At 32.0% G+C, this 18,093-nt stretch overlaps 1 protein-coding gene across 4 annotated transcripts in view; it reads left to right on the top strand.

Annotated features, from left to right (window-relative positions):
* The window catches only part of LOC139529771 (ETS-related transcription factor Elf-3-like), a 36,497-nt gene extending 18,704 nt beyond the window's left edge, over positions 1 to 17,793 (top strand). For 2 of the 4 annotated variants that reach the window (XM_071325652.1, XM_071325651.1), the window contains exons 3-8: positions 2,306 to 2,486; positions 7,179 to 7,367; positions 11,745 to 12,011; positions 12,711 to 12,903; positions 14,371 to 16,027; positions 16,605 to 17,793. In XM_071325652.1, the coding sequence (XP_071181753.1) occupies positions 2,306 to 2,486; positions 7,179 to 7,367; positions 11,745 to 12,011; positions 12,711 to 12,903; positions 14,371 to 14,479 (939 nt within the window). In that variant the 3' untranslated portion in view covers positions 14,480 to 16,027; positions 16,605 to 17,793. Of the gene's footprint in view, positions 1 to 2,305; positions 2,487 to 2,507; positions 2,727 to 7,178; positions 7,368 to 11,582; positions 12,012 to 12,710; positions 12,904 to 14,370; positions 16,028 to 16,604 lie in introns of those variants that run through there. The other 2 variants (XM_071325653.1, XM_071325650.1) reach the window with 2 other exon arrangements.
* The last annotated feature ends 300 nt before the right edge of the window (positions 17,794 to 18,093 follow it).

The following is an 18,093-nucleotide window of genomic DNA, read 5'->3' as shown; positions in this document are numbered from 1 at the left end:
ATAAGGTTGCCAAAGACTCGCCTAATCCATTATCCATATAAGGTTGCCAAAGACTCACCTAATCCATTATCCCTATAAGGTTGCCAAAGACTCGCCTAATCCATTATCCCTATAAGGTTGCCAAAGACTCGCCTAATCCATTATCCCTATAAGGTTGTCAAAGACTCGCCTAATCCAGTATCCCTATAAGGTTGCCAAAGACTCGCCTAATCCAGTATCCCTATAAGGTTTCCAAAGACTCGCCTAATCCATTATCCCTATAAGGTTGCCAAAGACTCGCCTAATCTATTATCCCTATAAGGTTGCCAAAGACTCGCCTAATCCATTATCCCTATAAGGTTGCCAAAGACTCGCCTAATCCATTATCCCTATAAGGTTGCCAAAGACTCGCCTAATCCATTATCCCTATAAGGTTGCCAAAGACTCGCCTAATCCATTATCCCTATAAGTTTTCCAAAGACTCGCCTAATCCATTATCCCTATAAGGTTGCCAAAGACCTTCATAGTCATTTGTATTGATAATTTAAAGACCTTTATTTCTTATTGCAGCAGTACCAAAGCAGTATCACGAAAGTAAATCACATCATAAGGTGTAAAATAATATGCAGCATGCTCACATAGTTAGAAAACCCTTCAACCCTACATGTGCTCTTCCTTACTATAGTTTGCAAGTCGAAACCTGGGACGGTCTATTCACCTTGGTTGTTTTTTTCACTAGTTAGAAATACCTCTGTAAATACCTTCCTGGATTAAAATAATCCGGAAGAAGGAAGCAATTTGCATAAAATATGCTTTGTATTTTCTATAAATATATAAAATTTTCCCACATTAGTTGAGATTATTTTTAACTGTGTAGATACACCTCAAAATTATTTATAACATTCAGTAGATTGTAACCAATAGAGTCGGAAAAGACGACATTTATACAACAAGAACCTTTATTTATCTTTAAAGGTTAATGTATTGGAGATGAATATAGTGCAATATTATAGAAAAACAAATCATTTGCTAATTTAGAATCATCCTGTTATTAACTTAAAATAGTCTTTTTTATTCGCGTCTTCTTCTATCGCTAACTAAATAATGTATACATACTGTTTCACGTTAAATAGCGCACAAGCTTTATTCGGGGCCAATGCCAGCTGAGGAATACACAGTATTGATCTCCATCCTGGGGTAGGGAGGGAGGGGATGATATTTGACTTTAATCAGGAATTCACATTGAAAAAAGTAGGCTGTATTTGGTAGGAGGATTTACCCCAGAAATGTATACTCCTATATAAATAGTTAATCCACAATATATTATGAAAAGATAATCAGCTTCACTTGATATAATTTTTTTTTTTATATTAAATTGTTAATAGGTACCTCGAGATACATTTGTAGGTACAACATTATCAAATTATGAGTCTGTTATAGAAGTTTTGTAGAAATAAAGGTATTCTTTTGTCTTAAAATTGACAAGTTGTATATGAATAGAAAAAGGCTATTGAAAAAAAGTCCAGTCCCAAATTGTTACTCGATTTTAACGGTTATCCCGCTTTTACATGTAGGTGTAGTATGATTCGATGCATGCTAAAAAATATAGAGAGATGTCATCAACACTTAACATAACAAAAAGGAGAAAACATGATCGGTCCATGATGACACTATAGAAGAGATTCTGGCCTAAACAATAAAAACATTGCTAGGTCAAGCTGGCGTTTTTAAATCTCACACATATTACTAGAGTCCTCCGACTCGATCTTTTCGGATGTTTCGCCTTTATTGTTTTCCCTTGGGTTTGGTCGACGTGTTGTCTTTTCTTTCCAACATCAGATTGTTATTCTCCATTGGTATCTTAATCATTACATTTAACATTTAGAAAACCAAACAGACATGTATTTACAATCGACCAAATACCATTTGAATTTGGCATTCCATAACATATAGTTCTAACTTACAAGCATTAATGGTGCAAAATTTCGCCCATCACAAGTTAAAACATATAAACTTAAAATCCCATTTACAATTACATCTAAAGTCAGTATGTATACAAGATATCATTACCCCTCATTACTTGAACTCAGCGTACTTTCAATGTATATCGTACATATAAATATCTAATTCATTTTAAAATGCGATACTATGTATTTACTACTACGAATTGACTCAGCATTACCGAGAATTTTCTTTTGACAGTGTATATTTAATTTGTTATGTTCTAATACACACGTACTGTAAAACATAAACAAACCTACCTTTAACCGGCCAATTGATATTGTAGCCTCGTTCTAATACTATATTGTCCTAGTTCTCATTTCAGCTGGCAGACGTGTTTACTGAGGCTATTTTAACTGAGGATATATTTCAGTCTTTAGACCAAGTGTCCAGTAGGACAATGTCCGAAACTATGGAAGCTGTGAAAGGGTTAAATGAAAATGACTTTCTAAATCAACATGTGCTTAGTGAAGAGAAAGCAGAAGTAATCATTGCAGGGACAGTCGGTAAGTAAAAACGAAAGTAGATTTTCAAGGAATTCCCCCTGTTGACAAAATACCAAGAAATTAAGTAAACTGTGAATTTCCATTAAAGTGTTTAACGGAAATGATTGTTAGTTTTCTTTAATCTTTTAAAAATGGACTGGGAAGCAAGTGATATAGACTTTTGGACTGGAAATATTTTTAGTAAAATTAGTTGTTTTCATGACAACGGAAACGAAAGTCCTCAACTACCGGCAAGCGCAGGTAGGCCTTTTGAGATTTTTCACGCATTTACAATTTTAACTGTGGGTAAATGAATGTTAATGTGCTTTTTGTGTTATATTCTTATTTGTTTGATTCATTCGCTTTAACGTGTGGTGTCACTTTTTTTTTCTTGACACAAAATTTACCCTACCCTATCCACTCATATCTAACGGCTACAAGTTAGAACCACGTGTTTGATATAGTCTAGAGACATGGACTAAGACTGTTATAGGCTATATGTATCTGACCTTTAGTCCATATGACCCCCCTTTTTTAAAGTATATTTTACACAACTGTGATCTTGGTCTTGGAATTGCATTGTTTCAATAATTCCTTATGATGTCAAACAAAACCCTTGTGTCTATTTTTCTAACGAAGTAGGGGACCAAAGCTGTATTTTGTTTTAATACCTGCATGACCAAGCGTCAAGTAGGACCATGTCCGAAACTATGGAATCTGTGAACGGGTTATTGTCTCTTTGAGACATTCCCCATTTCCATTCTCAATAGTATGACGTATACCTAGGGCAAATATGAAAAAAGTGCAACATTTTGTAAATACACTTGTTTACTGATGAAGACGTGTGTTGAGTTTAAGACAGTCTTTTAGTTAGTTGTACTGTTGGACTATTGTTTTATAGACATATTCCCCACATCTCCTTTCATTCACATGAAATCATATGAAGAAGAAAAACAAATGATGGAATAAAGATGCTGCAAAAACGAAAGTGAAGAGAGTAAAGTTTCATAGGATATTGCGATGAATGGTTACGAAGTCTTGTCGCCTGTTGTGTAGACTAGTCAATGGTGACCTATAGTTGTTAATGTCTGTGTCATTTTGGTCTCTTGTGGACAGTTGTCTCATTGGCAATCATACCACATCTTCTTTTTTATAGTCAAAACTATCTGCAATTACAGATATGATTCAATATTTCAGTATCCAACCCAGGTGTAGATCAAGTAGGTGCAAAGTACTTGCTATACTCCTTTTATTTTCCTCCAATTCCCCTTATTTAATCCCTATCAGTCCCCAACCCCATGTTTCTTTTCCAAAAATGTTCCAATACGCCATAGCACACAATTTGTCAAGTTTTGACATACCCGTCAATATGACTGTGGTAGTTTATTTTTATAAATACAGATCAATACTCAATCCTCCGCCAAGTATCTCCGCCAATGTGAGAGAGAGAGAAAATAGTTATTGGTAAACGCTTAATGATCCGTTACAATCGCTGGTCATAGCCAGTGGAAAATGGATAGAGGGAGGAAAGTAATTGAAAACTGTTCAACATTAACGCATAAATAAGCGAGGAGAGATTCGTGTAAAATAGAATTCTAATCAGTTGAGAAGACAAGTATGTTCTTTTGTGGGTCTGCAATATGTCATTAGCAGGCTGCCGACTACTACTGCTATATGCACGACCTATTTTCATAAATTAACCAATAAAAGTATATCAAATAAATTCAATACTATTTTTTACAATTTGTTAGTAAGTGCAGATATTGATGTACATGTACTTTGACATTCAGGACGGGTAAAACATAGCTACATTTCTTTCTTCCATAACCTAAAAGTAAACAATCGAAAGCTAAGTATCTAGTGAAGTCGGACACATGACAAAGTGTATAATTACATATTAAGTGTTTGTAATGATATGATAAAGGAAAAAGTCAGTTATTTTTTTTTTTTAAAGATTATGTATATTATATTTAAGAACAGATAGGATCCTGGTGATGCAATTCAGTGTAATTACCGAATGACTTATGACGTTTCTCCTTTTGTCATGAGCTTCAGAACAAAAAACCGCATGTTACATTTTTTCATTCTATTTTCCCCTCCGGGTTTCCCCAAATATTAACTTCCTGGTCTAGAGTTATTTTATTATTACATTGTTGACAATGTTAAGGGTATACAATAACTGACAGTTTAAATAATCTCTGGGGTGCATGCCAGAGGGATTTAAATATGTTTTATCTGTTCGGTTGAAAACTTTATATACGTTTATAAACTTGTATGAATTTTAATCGACACCGTTATAAAATAGGTACAGTTTTGGAAGTAATATCAGATGATATATGATATCTTTACATGTAGAAATAAAAATGTGCATCCAACGGTCCAACTTTAAAATCAATTGCATTACGTTTCAATTACCTTGTTCCTATATGGCAATTTCCACTTCGCATTTTATTTTGAAATCCGAACGATTTTTATCTTATTTTATTATTATAACCCTCGACATTTTCAAGTCTTAAGAAATGGGAGAATCTCACATATATTATAAATCACTGATTTGTAAGTAGTTTTCAATGATGTCTAAATAAAAAAAAACTGAGTTGCTGACATTTCATTTTTATTTTTAATGCATGTTAGTCCCAAGTTAGATCAAAATACCTTATTGTCAAAATATTGAATCTATAATGCCTATATTATTGACCCCATTCATGCCGACCAAGTTCAAGTTCAGTCTTGGTATTTAAACTTTAAAATTCTCGGATACGCAGAGAATTAATAAATGATTTTCAGAAAATCAAGTCGTAAACTTTAGTACATTTGTTTGTGGTAATCTCGTATCGAGATCTCGAGGTCGAGGTATGTTAAAGTAATTCCGGTTCAACACTTACTATGTGACCTGTGGTTCTACTTATGTGTTTTAACTAATTAATAACAATCTGTATCTAATAACAATCTTTATCTAATAATAATCTTTATCTAATAACAATCTTTATCATTATCATTGTATTAGTTATGTATACCTTAACACGGAGATTTTGATATCCTGTCATTGGCTGTTTCTACCTTTTTTTCTTATTTTTACATTTATTTTATAATAAATTTACAAAAAGCAGCATTCAATTCTTAATTATAATGACTATACTTGTCGAGCAATTAGACTCTCCGTGTATAAACATGTCTATTTAAATATACACTTCTCTTGCAAATGGGAAGTTTTAAATAGTGTTTGAAAGACGACACCCCGAATACTACGTTTTTAAATGTCCATAAACAGTCCCATTGTTAGTCCTGCCATTTTGAAGTCCACAAAGCTACAAATTAATGAATTATTTAGTAACACTATATTTTATATTTCTCGGGTTCGGGCTGTGATAGAAGTTGTATATCATTGGTAGTTTTATCAAAAATGATATTCAACCGGGTTTTTTTTTTAGAAAATCTGTCGTACACATTTCTATGATTATACAATAAAGACGTGTGGTATGCAAATATTTAATGGTTATATCATAGATCGTTTCTTCTCAACTGTCTGGCTTTACAAATCTTCATTTTCAGCCGATCTGTTCCGAAGTAGCATGCAGTGCATCTTGGTAACCATCAATGAATTGTTTAGTTTTAAAGTTGTTTCGATTGTTTTTGTCCACAAACAAAACTTTGTCACTGTATATATAGAAAAGAATATTCCGCCCCTTAAAGGGGCACTAGCTGTCAAATTCATGGTCACTGATTTGACTCAAATTCTCATATTTGATTTATAACAATGTAAAACATTTATCCAAACTATCAAAAGTCTAAAATAAACAGTTTACAGAGCATGGGGTAGATAATATATAGGTTCGTTTCGTGTGTATTTTAGTCCAGACGACATCTAATTAACTATCGACTTGACGGCAGATGACCATATAAGCGATGTAAATATAAATAAAGATATGAATAGATTAAACCAACACGTGCAATTGGATTTTTATAGGTCTGTTTGATTTTATTTTATAAATTAAAAATAGATGTTTCTCATTGTTTTTAACCGTATACGAATGATTTTATGTGCATCGAATTAGTAATCAAATGATTTACCGTAGTTTTACTTTCATTGTTGACATTTTTTTTTTCTTTAAATAACCAGTACACGTACAATGCACGCGTTGTCAATCTCTAGCTAGGGGTTAAATTGAAGTTCACATGAAAACGGATTTAAAGAGGTCGACTCATTCACTTGCAAGAATAACTAATTATCAATGTTTCTTAGCGTAATTTGACAAAATTGAACCTTTTTGGCTGCAAAAAGCGAATTGTTATTTCACTATTTCACTTTCATTATTGATTGAACAGAAAAAAATCAAACTTTAGATTTTTTATATATCTCGTAGCTAATGCCCCTTTAAAGAGCATGTAAATCAGACACAATATATACGTACCAGCAATATATGTATTTGGACCAAACGCGTATGGTCATGACCACATGTGTACAATATTTATATGGTCTGACCAAATGAGTATGGCATAACCATATAACTATACGCATCGGTCATGACCATACTCGTATATGCTCCGGAACATATAAATATAGAACATAGTGATATTGTCTTGATTGCATTTAAACGCATAAAAAAGACTCGTTCTTTTTGTACCTAGATTAATCAGACGTAGTAATATCTACTTTAAATTTAAAATATGATCTATGATCGTTATAAGAACGATAACTCTTATTTTTTACAGACTCGAGCATCCAAGAGCTGACGCAACCTGATGATTTAATGATACCTTTAATGTGGCCAAATGTTTATGGTGACCAAGGCGGCGAAACTCTAGTAGTGGAATACGAAATAGAGGTCCCTCCTGAAGAAACGGAAATGATTTATGCAAATTCACCTGGTTCTGCTGGCGATATTTCAGATTTCTCTTCTGGTAAGTTTAGTCTATACTGAGGGACCAATGTGTTGTAATTCTGGGGAAAAGCGGGGAAACAATCCAATGGTAAGATAAATTAAAGATTTGAATAATCACATTGAAAATATGTTCTCGTAATGTGCATGCCGTTTGCTTGTGAAGTCTTCAGACTTAAAAATTTCACTCAGAACACAAGTACCAACGGATTTCACGTTTTGAAATAGAATGCGCCAGTATACTAATCCGCCCTTTTATATAATTTTTTTTTGATATGAAACAACGTCTCTTTCTGTGCAGGCAGTGTTAGCCAGGTAAGTCCAGATTCCCGTCTCTTTCTGTGCAGGCAATTTTAGCCAGGTAAGTGCAGACTCCCGTCATTAGCTAGGTAAGTCCAGAGTCCCGTCAAGAGAGGATCTAGGACACTGTTGGTAAATATTGGGATAGAAGAACTATCATTTGGTTTCCTTCTATCCACCACCTCAAAAACACATGTCTATCGTCAGTTGAGACCGTGCAGGAGTTAACTTATTGATAAAACTTACGTTCAGAAAATCGACAATAAACTTCCATTAATGGCAATTCTTGTCAGAAAAAAGCGGACCGGAAAATATTTATGCGTCTGTAAATATGTTTTTGTTTCTATTTTGAAATAAACATGATGTATTAGTATCATGCATCAAACAACATATCATTGTTGTTATATTGCAAGTGATATTTAGCATGCATTTGCATACGTTCTCTTGTCATCAAAATGGCACAGTCATAGCTGTCTAATTGAAATATAGAACTCTGATTTTGTTATACTCCTCATATTGAGTAAATCGAGATCAGAGTGCGATCTGTTTTGTGTAATATTTTTTTCTTCTATAATTGTATAATTTTATAGAATTTCATCGGATATTTTCAACCTTCATTGTAATGTTTAGCGACCCCCCCCCCCCCCCCCCCAAAGAAAATAGAAAAAAAAACGCGATTAATGTCTTGTTCCGTTCAAAAGTTTTGTTTTTTCTTTTTTAGAAAAGTATTGTAAAAGTATTGTAACATGACATTTTGAGTTTTTACCTCTTTTGCAAGCATGCGAAAATTAAGCGAAATATATATAAAGTAATGCTTGTTTCATGGAATATCAACAATGACTTTGCCTCAAAATTTCAAGGACAAATCAATGTCATAAAATTGATTCTATCAAAATACCCATTATGTAATAATGTACGTCATGTATGCGGCTGTGGGATTCAGACTGGCTGGCTGACAGCACCAAGTTGGTTTTCCATTATTTATTGCTAAGGGGTTTTTAATTGACATGTATTGAACTTGTGTGATATAAAAAAAAACAACTTATTGGTGGTATATAAATGTAGAATGTTTGTCGTGTTATTCCTTCAAGTCCTTGTCTGTACACAAATAATGGTAAGTAACATAATGGTCACTTTGGTGTTGTATTTATTGGACATCCCTCTCAGATCATCTTTTTTTTATTCTGTTTTGAAAAAAAAACCCAGATGTGCAGCACATATATATATATATATATATATATAAACGAGTCTAAATTGAAAACTACGTTCAAACCTATGATTGCGTTGGATAAAAACCGCAATTTTTATACGTGTGCATGTTAAACAAATTTCGTTGTAGAAGGGTCTAAAAACAGCACAAGCAACATTTTCCAAAAGACCAAAAAAGTGAAAAAGTATATTTAAACAAAACGCATTTGACTAACAGGTCGAACAACTGATGTTCTTTAACCCTGCTGACTGCCATTGGCGATTGCCAAATAAAATTGATCACAAGATGTAACAAAATGGATCTTAGTATAAATTTGATACTAAACAGAAATTTTTTTTTAACTTGTGGCCACGATGTTATGCCACAAACATACGGTGTCAGTATTTTTTTAGTACACATGCAGATCCGGATTTCGACAATAAATGTCTCTTCAGTGATGTTAGGGATCGAAACGGTATTTATATATATACGAGAAAATTATTAAAAGATAATAACGGTTTCAATGCATCACTTTTTTACTAGTACTTTCACTGCTTCCGCAGATCTTCAGGTAATGAAGATATATATATATCTGTTCGCAATTGAATTTAGCTCACCTGACCTAAAGGATCAATTTAGCAAGATAGCTGTTAATTTTAATCTCTTGGCTGTAAGTCGTATTTTTTTTTTACCTAAAATTGTTTCCTCTGAATTTACTGCCGTGAATTTTTACACATTTTTGTTCAGCCTTCGACTTTTGTTGAAAAAGCTAGACATAGCGATCCCACATTCCGTCGGTGTCGTCGTCGTCGTCGGTGTCGTCCACAAATATTCACTCTATGGTTAACGTTTTATAAATTTTATAAATTCCTTAAACTATCCTGGATTTCTACCAAACTTGAACAGAAGCTTGTTTATGATCATAAGATAGTATCCAGAAGTAAATTCTGTAAAAAAAAAATCAATCCTGATTTTCCGTATTTTACTTACAAATGGACTTAGTTTTTCTGCCAGTTAACATTACATTCACTCTATGGTTAACGTTTTAAAAGAACCAATAACATTCTTAAACTATTCTGGATTTCTACCAAACTTGGACAAAAGCTTGTGCATGACCGAAAGCTAGTATCCAGAAGGAAATTTAGTAAAAATATATTTCTTGTTTTTTCCGTATACATGTACTATATATGCATTGGACTTAGTTTGTCTTCCAGTTAACATTACATACAGTCCGCAGTTAAAATTCATAAAACATTTATTAGATTCATGAAGTATGCGAGACACTGGGTTCCGTCACTATAAATAATCAGCAAATACTAAACTTTCAAGAAAAAAGAAACATATCAGTTGTGAATCAAATCTTGACATAGTTCTTCGTCTGTCATCTTTCTTGGTGTCCCCCCGTCTGTGTTTTTATCAACCAATTTTTCACTTTTGACACTTTGGTATTACACACTTACATTATCGAGCTTACATTATATACACACCACATGAAACCCAAACAATGATGGGAAACAGTTACGTTGTCACGGAACAGAAGTTCCTTCATAATATAATTTCCAAATGGAACAAATATTCTGGAATATTATTTCCACAGGAATAAATATTACAGTAGATGTCCCTAACGGAATAAATAGTATAGAATATTTGTTCCATCAGGTACAGGTATTATGACATTGTTTATAGTAACAAAAAGGGTTGGGTTACAGAATCTGAGCGACACCCCTGCTATCGATTAAATATTGAAGTGGACCCCCGCCCCTTCTTCTCCGAGAATCAAATGTTTGTCTGCATTGTTTGAAATCTTAAAGAGCCATATAATACTTCTGAGCAATATTTGTCCCTGGACATGAAACGAATTCAGGTTAGTTAATATGACCATACCTCTTTAAAGAATATTTTTCTGTGTAGGCTTAATTTTTACTATTTTAGTCAGTGGTTCTATGTCCCATGGAAGATAGACCGTGCTTTAAAAGATAGTTAAAGTAATCATATTTTGAAAGAATATATACTGAAAGCATGTTAATTTTATAATCTAAGCATAACAAGTGAACTTTTACAGGTGTTGTCCTTTTCACATTGTTTACCTGTTCACTATTTATAGTTAGTTCAATACACGCATGACAATTTAGTGTATTACTTCCGGGATTATCCCGCCAAATATCGTTGCTAAAGAGACGAAATTTTCTAATAAATTTCATTTAAAATTATGGAAATGTATTATACAATTTATTTGGAATAATTTCAAGTGCACTAGATAATCAGGACTGTACAATTCGTCTCGATTTATAAGATCATTTGTCTCTGTAAAACCCGGAAGTAGATTTGACATATTTTGTCTAGAAGGCATTAGTTTCACAACTCTCCTGTTTAATTTGTTTTACTGGCATTAGATCGTACGAATATCGCAAATACATAGTGTTCTTGAACAATGGAAATAATTGATTTATCAAAAATTAAGAAAGGTAAGGCCAAAACAAGTCGTAAACAGCTGTTGTAAGACAAAATATCTGTTTTGTCAAGTCAAGCAGATTGACCACGTCCTAGGAGGTGTAGAGGTTAAATTTTCATTTCAGATAAACGAGTTGTTAATACTATTCATTTTGTTTGCTGGTATATTCATAACTGCTCATACAAATAATGATAATTAATTTTGTTCCTTGATTGTTTTTATTTTCAATGCAAAAGTAGGTCATGCAAATGATTATGAAAGCAGGCAAAGGGAAATAACTGTATTTATTTATACAGAACCAGAGAATGACAGCAGTTGTGGAGGCAGTGATGGTAGTAGTCCAATGATCTCATATATAACTCTATTTATTTATACAGAACCAGAGAATGACAGCAGTTGTGGAGGCAGTGATGGTAGTAGTCCAATGATCTCATATATAACTCTATTTATTTATACAGAACCAGAGAATGACAGCAGTTGTGGAGGCAGTGATGGTAGCAGTCCAATGATCTCATATAGTAAAGTAGAAGTAAAAACAGAACCAGGCTTAGACGAGCAACGTCAAGCAGCACCTTATCTCCCCGTGCAGGCAATATTATCTCCGTACGAAGAGGAAGAGTTAGAAGATAGTTATGATGCAGTTATTCGCCATAAAAAAAGACGAAAAAGCGATGCAGAATATATTGCTGATGGTAGGAAAAGACCTGGTAGAAAGAAGGGACAAAGTAAATATTATCTTGTATTAGTATGAATATACATAGATATATATATTCTAAGCCTAAAACTTCTGACACAACCACTAAAATTTGTTATTTATACTAAATAATGTATTGCCAATTTGTATGTAATATGCCAGTGGCGGATCCAGAACTTTTCCTAAGGGGGGGGGGCCGCTCCAGTCATGCTTCAATGATTCCCTATATAATCAACCAATCAACCAAATTTTTCCCACGAAAAGGGGGGCCAGGGCCCATCAGGACCCCCCCCCCCCCCCCCCCCCCCCCCCCTGGTTCCGCTTATGTATGCCATACATCATTGTACATGAGTACTGTTTTTTAATACACTGATGAGCCTAATATAAGAAAGAAGATGTGGTATGATTGCCAATGAGACAAATCTCCCTGAGAGACCAAATGACACAGAAAGTAACAACTATAGGTCATAGTATGGCCTTCAACAATGAACAATGCCCAGTCTGCATAGTCAGCTAAAAAAGGCCCTTTAAAGTTTAAGGCTCAAAGTTGGCCAAAGGAATGTGAATAAAGTACCAGGCAATCAAATACAAATTACTGATTGATTAATTTTTGCTTGCTTAATCAGCATGATCAGATGTATTGATAACTGGAAGAAGATAAATAATTATTTTTAAATTTGATACAGTGGTATTGTATTCTACAAAGATTTAATGGCTTTAATTTTTTTAGCGTCCAGTGTGTATCACCTGTGGGAGTTCATTAGAGATCTGTTACATGATCCTAAACAGAGAATAATTAAATGGGAGAACGAACAAGAAGGCATTTTCAGGGTTGTAAAGTCAAGTGAAGTAGCTAAACAGTGGGGCAATATGAAGAAAAATAGAGAGAAAATGACATATGAAAAACTGAGCAGATCGTTACGGTAGGTGTTATTACATGTACAAAAAACTGAGCAGATCGTTACGGTAGGTGTTATTACATGTGCAAGGTTACCACTTGGGATATTAAGGTTTTTTCGTTTTAGACCTTTTTGTTTGTGTTTTCTTAATTTCATGTCCCAAGTTAGTCCAGAAATATATCCACACATGTATAGCAGTAGAGCCAAAGACGTAAGACTTTTGCAATTACCATAGTAACGCAACAATGCGTGGCTGTTAAGTAACAGACTAAACGAACAAATTCTTTGAATTATAAACACATACATTAAACATTGTCATATACAAGGACAAAAATAAAAAGGAGAAGTAAAGGCATTCGTGTTTAATGCTTGACCTTGAGCACATCCAGCTCTTTAAAACATGTAAAATATTGTCCTGGATTATCACAAGAAAAGAGGTCAGAGCCAAATCCGAATGTACCAAGCAAATTAAAATTTCTGTTACTTTTAAGATTATCTCAAACCACTGAAAATGAGATCAAGTTTATTAATAAAACGTCAACGAGGAAGTAAAATATCAGATTACCTTGTACATGTTGTATGTAAATCAATCAGGGATACTACTTATACCAATGATTTCATAGTCACTTATATATCCATATATAAGTTAATATTGAATGACAAATAGAAAATTTTAACACCAAATCTTAAAATTCACTTATATTTTAAAATTATGTGTTTTGTTCACAAGATTTTGCATGTAAAAACTAAATTATTCAATTTCGTTTTCACAATAGACAGATGTATAAAGAAAAGGAATACTGTAAACCAAATTATTTTCTGGGATACTATTTTTTTTCTTTTTAGGATTTAGACCTTTTGAATGATTTTAAATTTTTCGGTTAACAATTTCCTATACAAATTGATGTAGACATGGTAGATGATCATAGTTTGGCAAAATCACTACCATTGATATTCATGAAAATTTAGTTTGTTTCTAGTACATGTAGTACATGTAGTAATTGATCTTAGTAAGCACATATTTTGTAATCTTGTCATGGTTATGATTGACATAAGTAAGGTTAAATATGTGTCATGTATGTGTGGTTCTAGTTTATTGATTTCTGCATGTTCTGTAGCTCATTCAATGAACATACTATACTAATACATATTACGATTATTTTAGCAAAGTTGTGAAAAATACATATTCAGGTTTAGAAATGAGAAGATGTGGTATGATTGCCAATGAGACAACTTTCCATCCAAGTCACAATATGTTAAAAGTAAAACATTATAGGTCAAAGTACAAAAACGTACATGTATATAATATATGAATGTTCTTACAAATTAAAAAATGTCTATATTTAGGTATCAAGAAATTAGAAAAGAAAAATATTGTGAATCAATTCAATTGATAATCAATATCATGAATATACATGCTGTACATACATGACATATTGTACATGAAATATTAAGGCATCACAAAAATAAGGATATTGTTATATTTTATAGGTATTCAAGAAAAGAAGGCTATTTTGAAGATGTGCCTAAAGATGAAGGTTACCCTAAAAAACTTTGTTTCAAATTTGGACCAAAATCTCATGGATGGAAAAGATTGTGAAATGTGAATGCAATTATGTGAATCAAAGAACATGTAAAATGTGAATCGAATGAAGACAGCATGTGAATCAAAAGACATAGGACTGAGTATGGCAGCGTGCCAAGATGATGTGTGGTACTGTTGATGTTGAATTATGAAAATGTGATAATAAACTGTGCAATTTGTGTCTACAAAGCACCTGTTAGTGAAACATTTATATCATAATCATGGTTATTACAAATAACCAATCAAAACATGAGTCAGGAAATACTTAAATTAGTGGCAAAACTGAAGGAATCATTTCATGGATGTCCATCATCATGATCATGTCTATTGTTATATTATATACATGATATACTGTATAGCACTTAATAGTGTGGCTTGTCATGAAAAATCTATCATTATCATCAATATCATTAATTATCTTACATTAACATAGGATAACACATTAGTACATGTATTGTCATTTTAATCTGATACCTGTGAAAAAATATATATATGTGATAAACATGATAAATAAGAGCAATAAACACTGCTGATAAATATAATGTGTTTATATTCATAAATAGAATTTTTTTAACTTGAGTGTTTGTTTGTAAGTTGTTTATTTAAGAATATTTTAATGATGATGTATGTTGTATTTTTATTCCAAAGTGTTATGCATGAATTCTACAAGTGTGCCTTTTTTTCTATCATTCCAAGTTTTACTCTCAATTTTTGTTTAAATCCCAAGAATAGATTATTTTTCATTTGTTTTTTTGTAGAATGAATTGATTTTTGTTGAAATCAAGTTATTGATGCATTAAATTACGAAAATAAGTGTTCTATCTAGTATATTAAATTTTGTTAATTTTAAAATTTTTTTATGTTGTCACAATAAACATGAAAAAATCTAACTTTAAAAAACGAGATTCTGAAAATAGGTTTGATTGGAGATGTGACAAACATATTCCTGCTTTTGCTAAACATGCTAAATGAAATTCTTTTGAAATTAAAATCAAAATCAAACTTCATTCTCAATTTTATTCATTCTCCAAAAATGCAAATACTAACTTCCATAAACATGATAAAATGTACATGACCTAGTGGATATGGGAAAATTAGCTTCCGGGGGTTGATCTAGATCTGATGTTTTCAATAAAAGACGGAAATAAAATGTTTTATTATGATTAAAACCAAAAAAATAAGCGAGCCACACAAAAATCAGGACTGGGATTTGAATTCCTGTATTCTTTAAACCAGTCTATTCTGTTTAACACACACATATTTAAAAAAAAATCAAATGTTAAGTTAATATTGGTTGTACTTAAGCACAAATACATGTACTTTTTTACATGTTAGAGTAAGTATTAGAGATACCATTTCATTTAAATTGTTAACATGGTTAATGAATTCAGTATAATTTTTTTTTAAATTTTATTGTCTGCAAAGTAAATTAAATGTTCATAAAGATCTGTATATTTTGTAGAACGAAAATTGTAATTTATTTATAGATTTATGCATTGTTTTAATGGTGGATATATACATGATATATGGTCGCTCTGTTTGTTTTTTCTGTTTTCTCTTAAAGTCATAAGAAACGAGTGACCGGTGAAAAATAATGTTCTTCCAATTCTTGAACTAATGCATACAAACATCCTAAACTTCGTCTTCTGTGCTCGAATTTATCATTTTTTTCGTGTAAATTTCGTATAATTGTCAATTTTTTTTCTCAATCGGTCAGTGTTGTTGTGAAAATATGGCAGGTAATTAAAGTTCGTGTTTTGAAGCCGAAGTTTAACGATTGTCACCTGTTTGTCAACAATTGACGAAAAATAAACAAAAAAGCATGGAAATTGAGCACGTGTTTAACATGTAAATTCAAATAATAGTTTATTTTAAGGACATCCATGCGTATTGTGGTCACCGGATTTTTACGAGATGGGTCACACTGAGGTCACCTTGCATACGGAAAATATGTCGGGGGAATAGCTTGCTGGAAGGAAGCTATTCAAATAAAGTAAACTTCTTCTAAATATGAATAAATTAAAGAATTTTCTTCAGAAAAAAGTATATGTACATAAGTTTTATAATGAAAACTATCCATTGAGTTATAAAAATCATATGCATTAATTTTTTTTGGTTTGAGGTTTCTTATGACTTTAAGTACTGATACAAAAAGGGAGAGGAAACTTTTTTTATGGCAAATTCTTTTTACTGGTTTAAAAGCTGTTGAAACTAATCCTGTGTATGCAAATAATCTGACAAGTCCAAAAAGTGCGTCCTACATGTATGTTTACTGTTTGCATGTTTTAACATACAATTTATTTGTCTCTAAGTAATTCTTGCCAGTGCTATTGACTTAACTGTACATTGTACTTAACATATATACATGATAGAGGCTTAATCAAAGAAATGAAAATAAATTGTAACATTCCATTAACAACGATTATTAAAGTATATCATACATGTCATACTAATATTAAGACAGTCTCAGACTATTTGATTTGTTTTTATATTGACATTTACTACTTTTTTTAAAATTTTTATTAGGAAATGCAGGAAGAGGGTATTTGAATACTTTACATACAGATACATTTGTAACTCTGATTTAATTAAAGAAGATAAATTTCTGAATATATAAATAAAAATGTTAAAATTGACAATTTTTTTCTAAAACATAATTATTAACTACAATGACTTCATGAGGAACTAAATGTTTGTAAAAAGTTTATTTAACATGATTTTGATAACAAAAATGTATCCCCTAGAAAAATAGGGATACATGTAAGAAGTATGGAACTCTACAGTCTGTTAAAAAAATTGCTAGAGAACTCTCAATAAATGTACACAGAGCAACTGTTCTGCACTGCTACTATCAATGACTATAAAGGGTAAGAAGACTTTGGTTAAAGTTTACAAATTAAAAAAATCATTTTTATACTGTCTGACATACACATAACGTCATAAGCCCAATTTTAATACCAATGATCATTGTGTGTGTGTGTGGAAAATGTGAAGATATCATACATGTAGCAACACTCCAAATGTCTAGCCTCATCCAGATACAGTTTGTTACACCAGTTGTCAGTTTTAAATTGTTGAATAACTTATGAATGTATACCTGCACTTTGTACTAATATTTATAATTAATGTCAGATTTTAAAAATCTTACATTACATTAAAACCGTATTACATCTAGATATCTGGTCATTACATGAATTTCTATGCAGTATATCTGTTGTTTTATAGTTTATTATTAATGAGTATTTTATGTACAATTGCTGTAAATAATATTGTATATAAAAGAATAAAATATATTAAGTTTTTGTAGGAAATAAAATATAATGAAATAATTGATTCTTGTTTTTTCATATTTCAAGTACTGGTAGTAACGTTAACTGTCATCACAGTTAGAAAATAGTGAATCTTTTATCATGTCAGATTATGTTTGAAAACTGATTTGATAATAATCTAAATTTAGGATACACTATAAAGTTTACAAATCAAATACTATAAGACGGTGAAAAGACAACATAAACAGACTTAAAAAAAGAAACAGGAAACAAATAAAACTAACGATTATGGAAAATACACCAATCGTGTAATTTTTGATTTTATAAAAATGGATAATTACCACGTGAATCACTGTTTAC

This window comes from Mytilus edulis, chromosome 7 (assembly GCF_963676685.1).
Source record: "Mytilus edulis chromosome 7, xbMytEdul2.2, whole genome shotgun sequence".
NCBI classification, from domain to species: Eukaryota; Metazoa; Mollusca; class Bivalvia; order Mytilida; family Mytilidae; genus Mytilus; species Mytilus edulis.
Note: the sequence above shows the minus strand (reverse complement) of the source record. Positions and strands in the feature narration are given on the sequence as shown.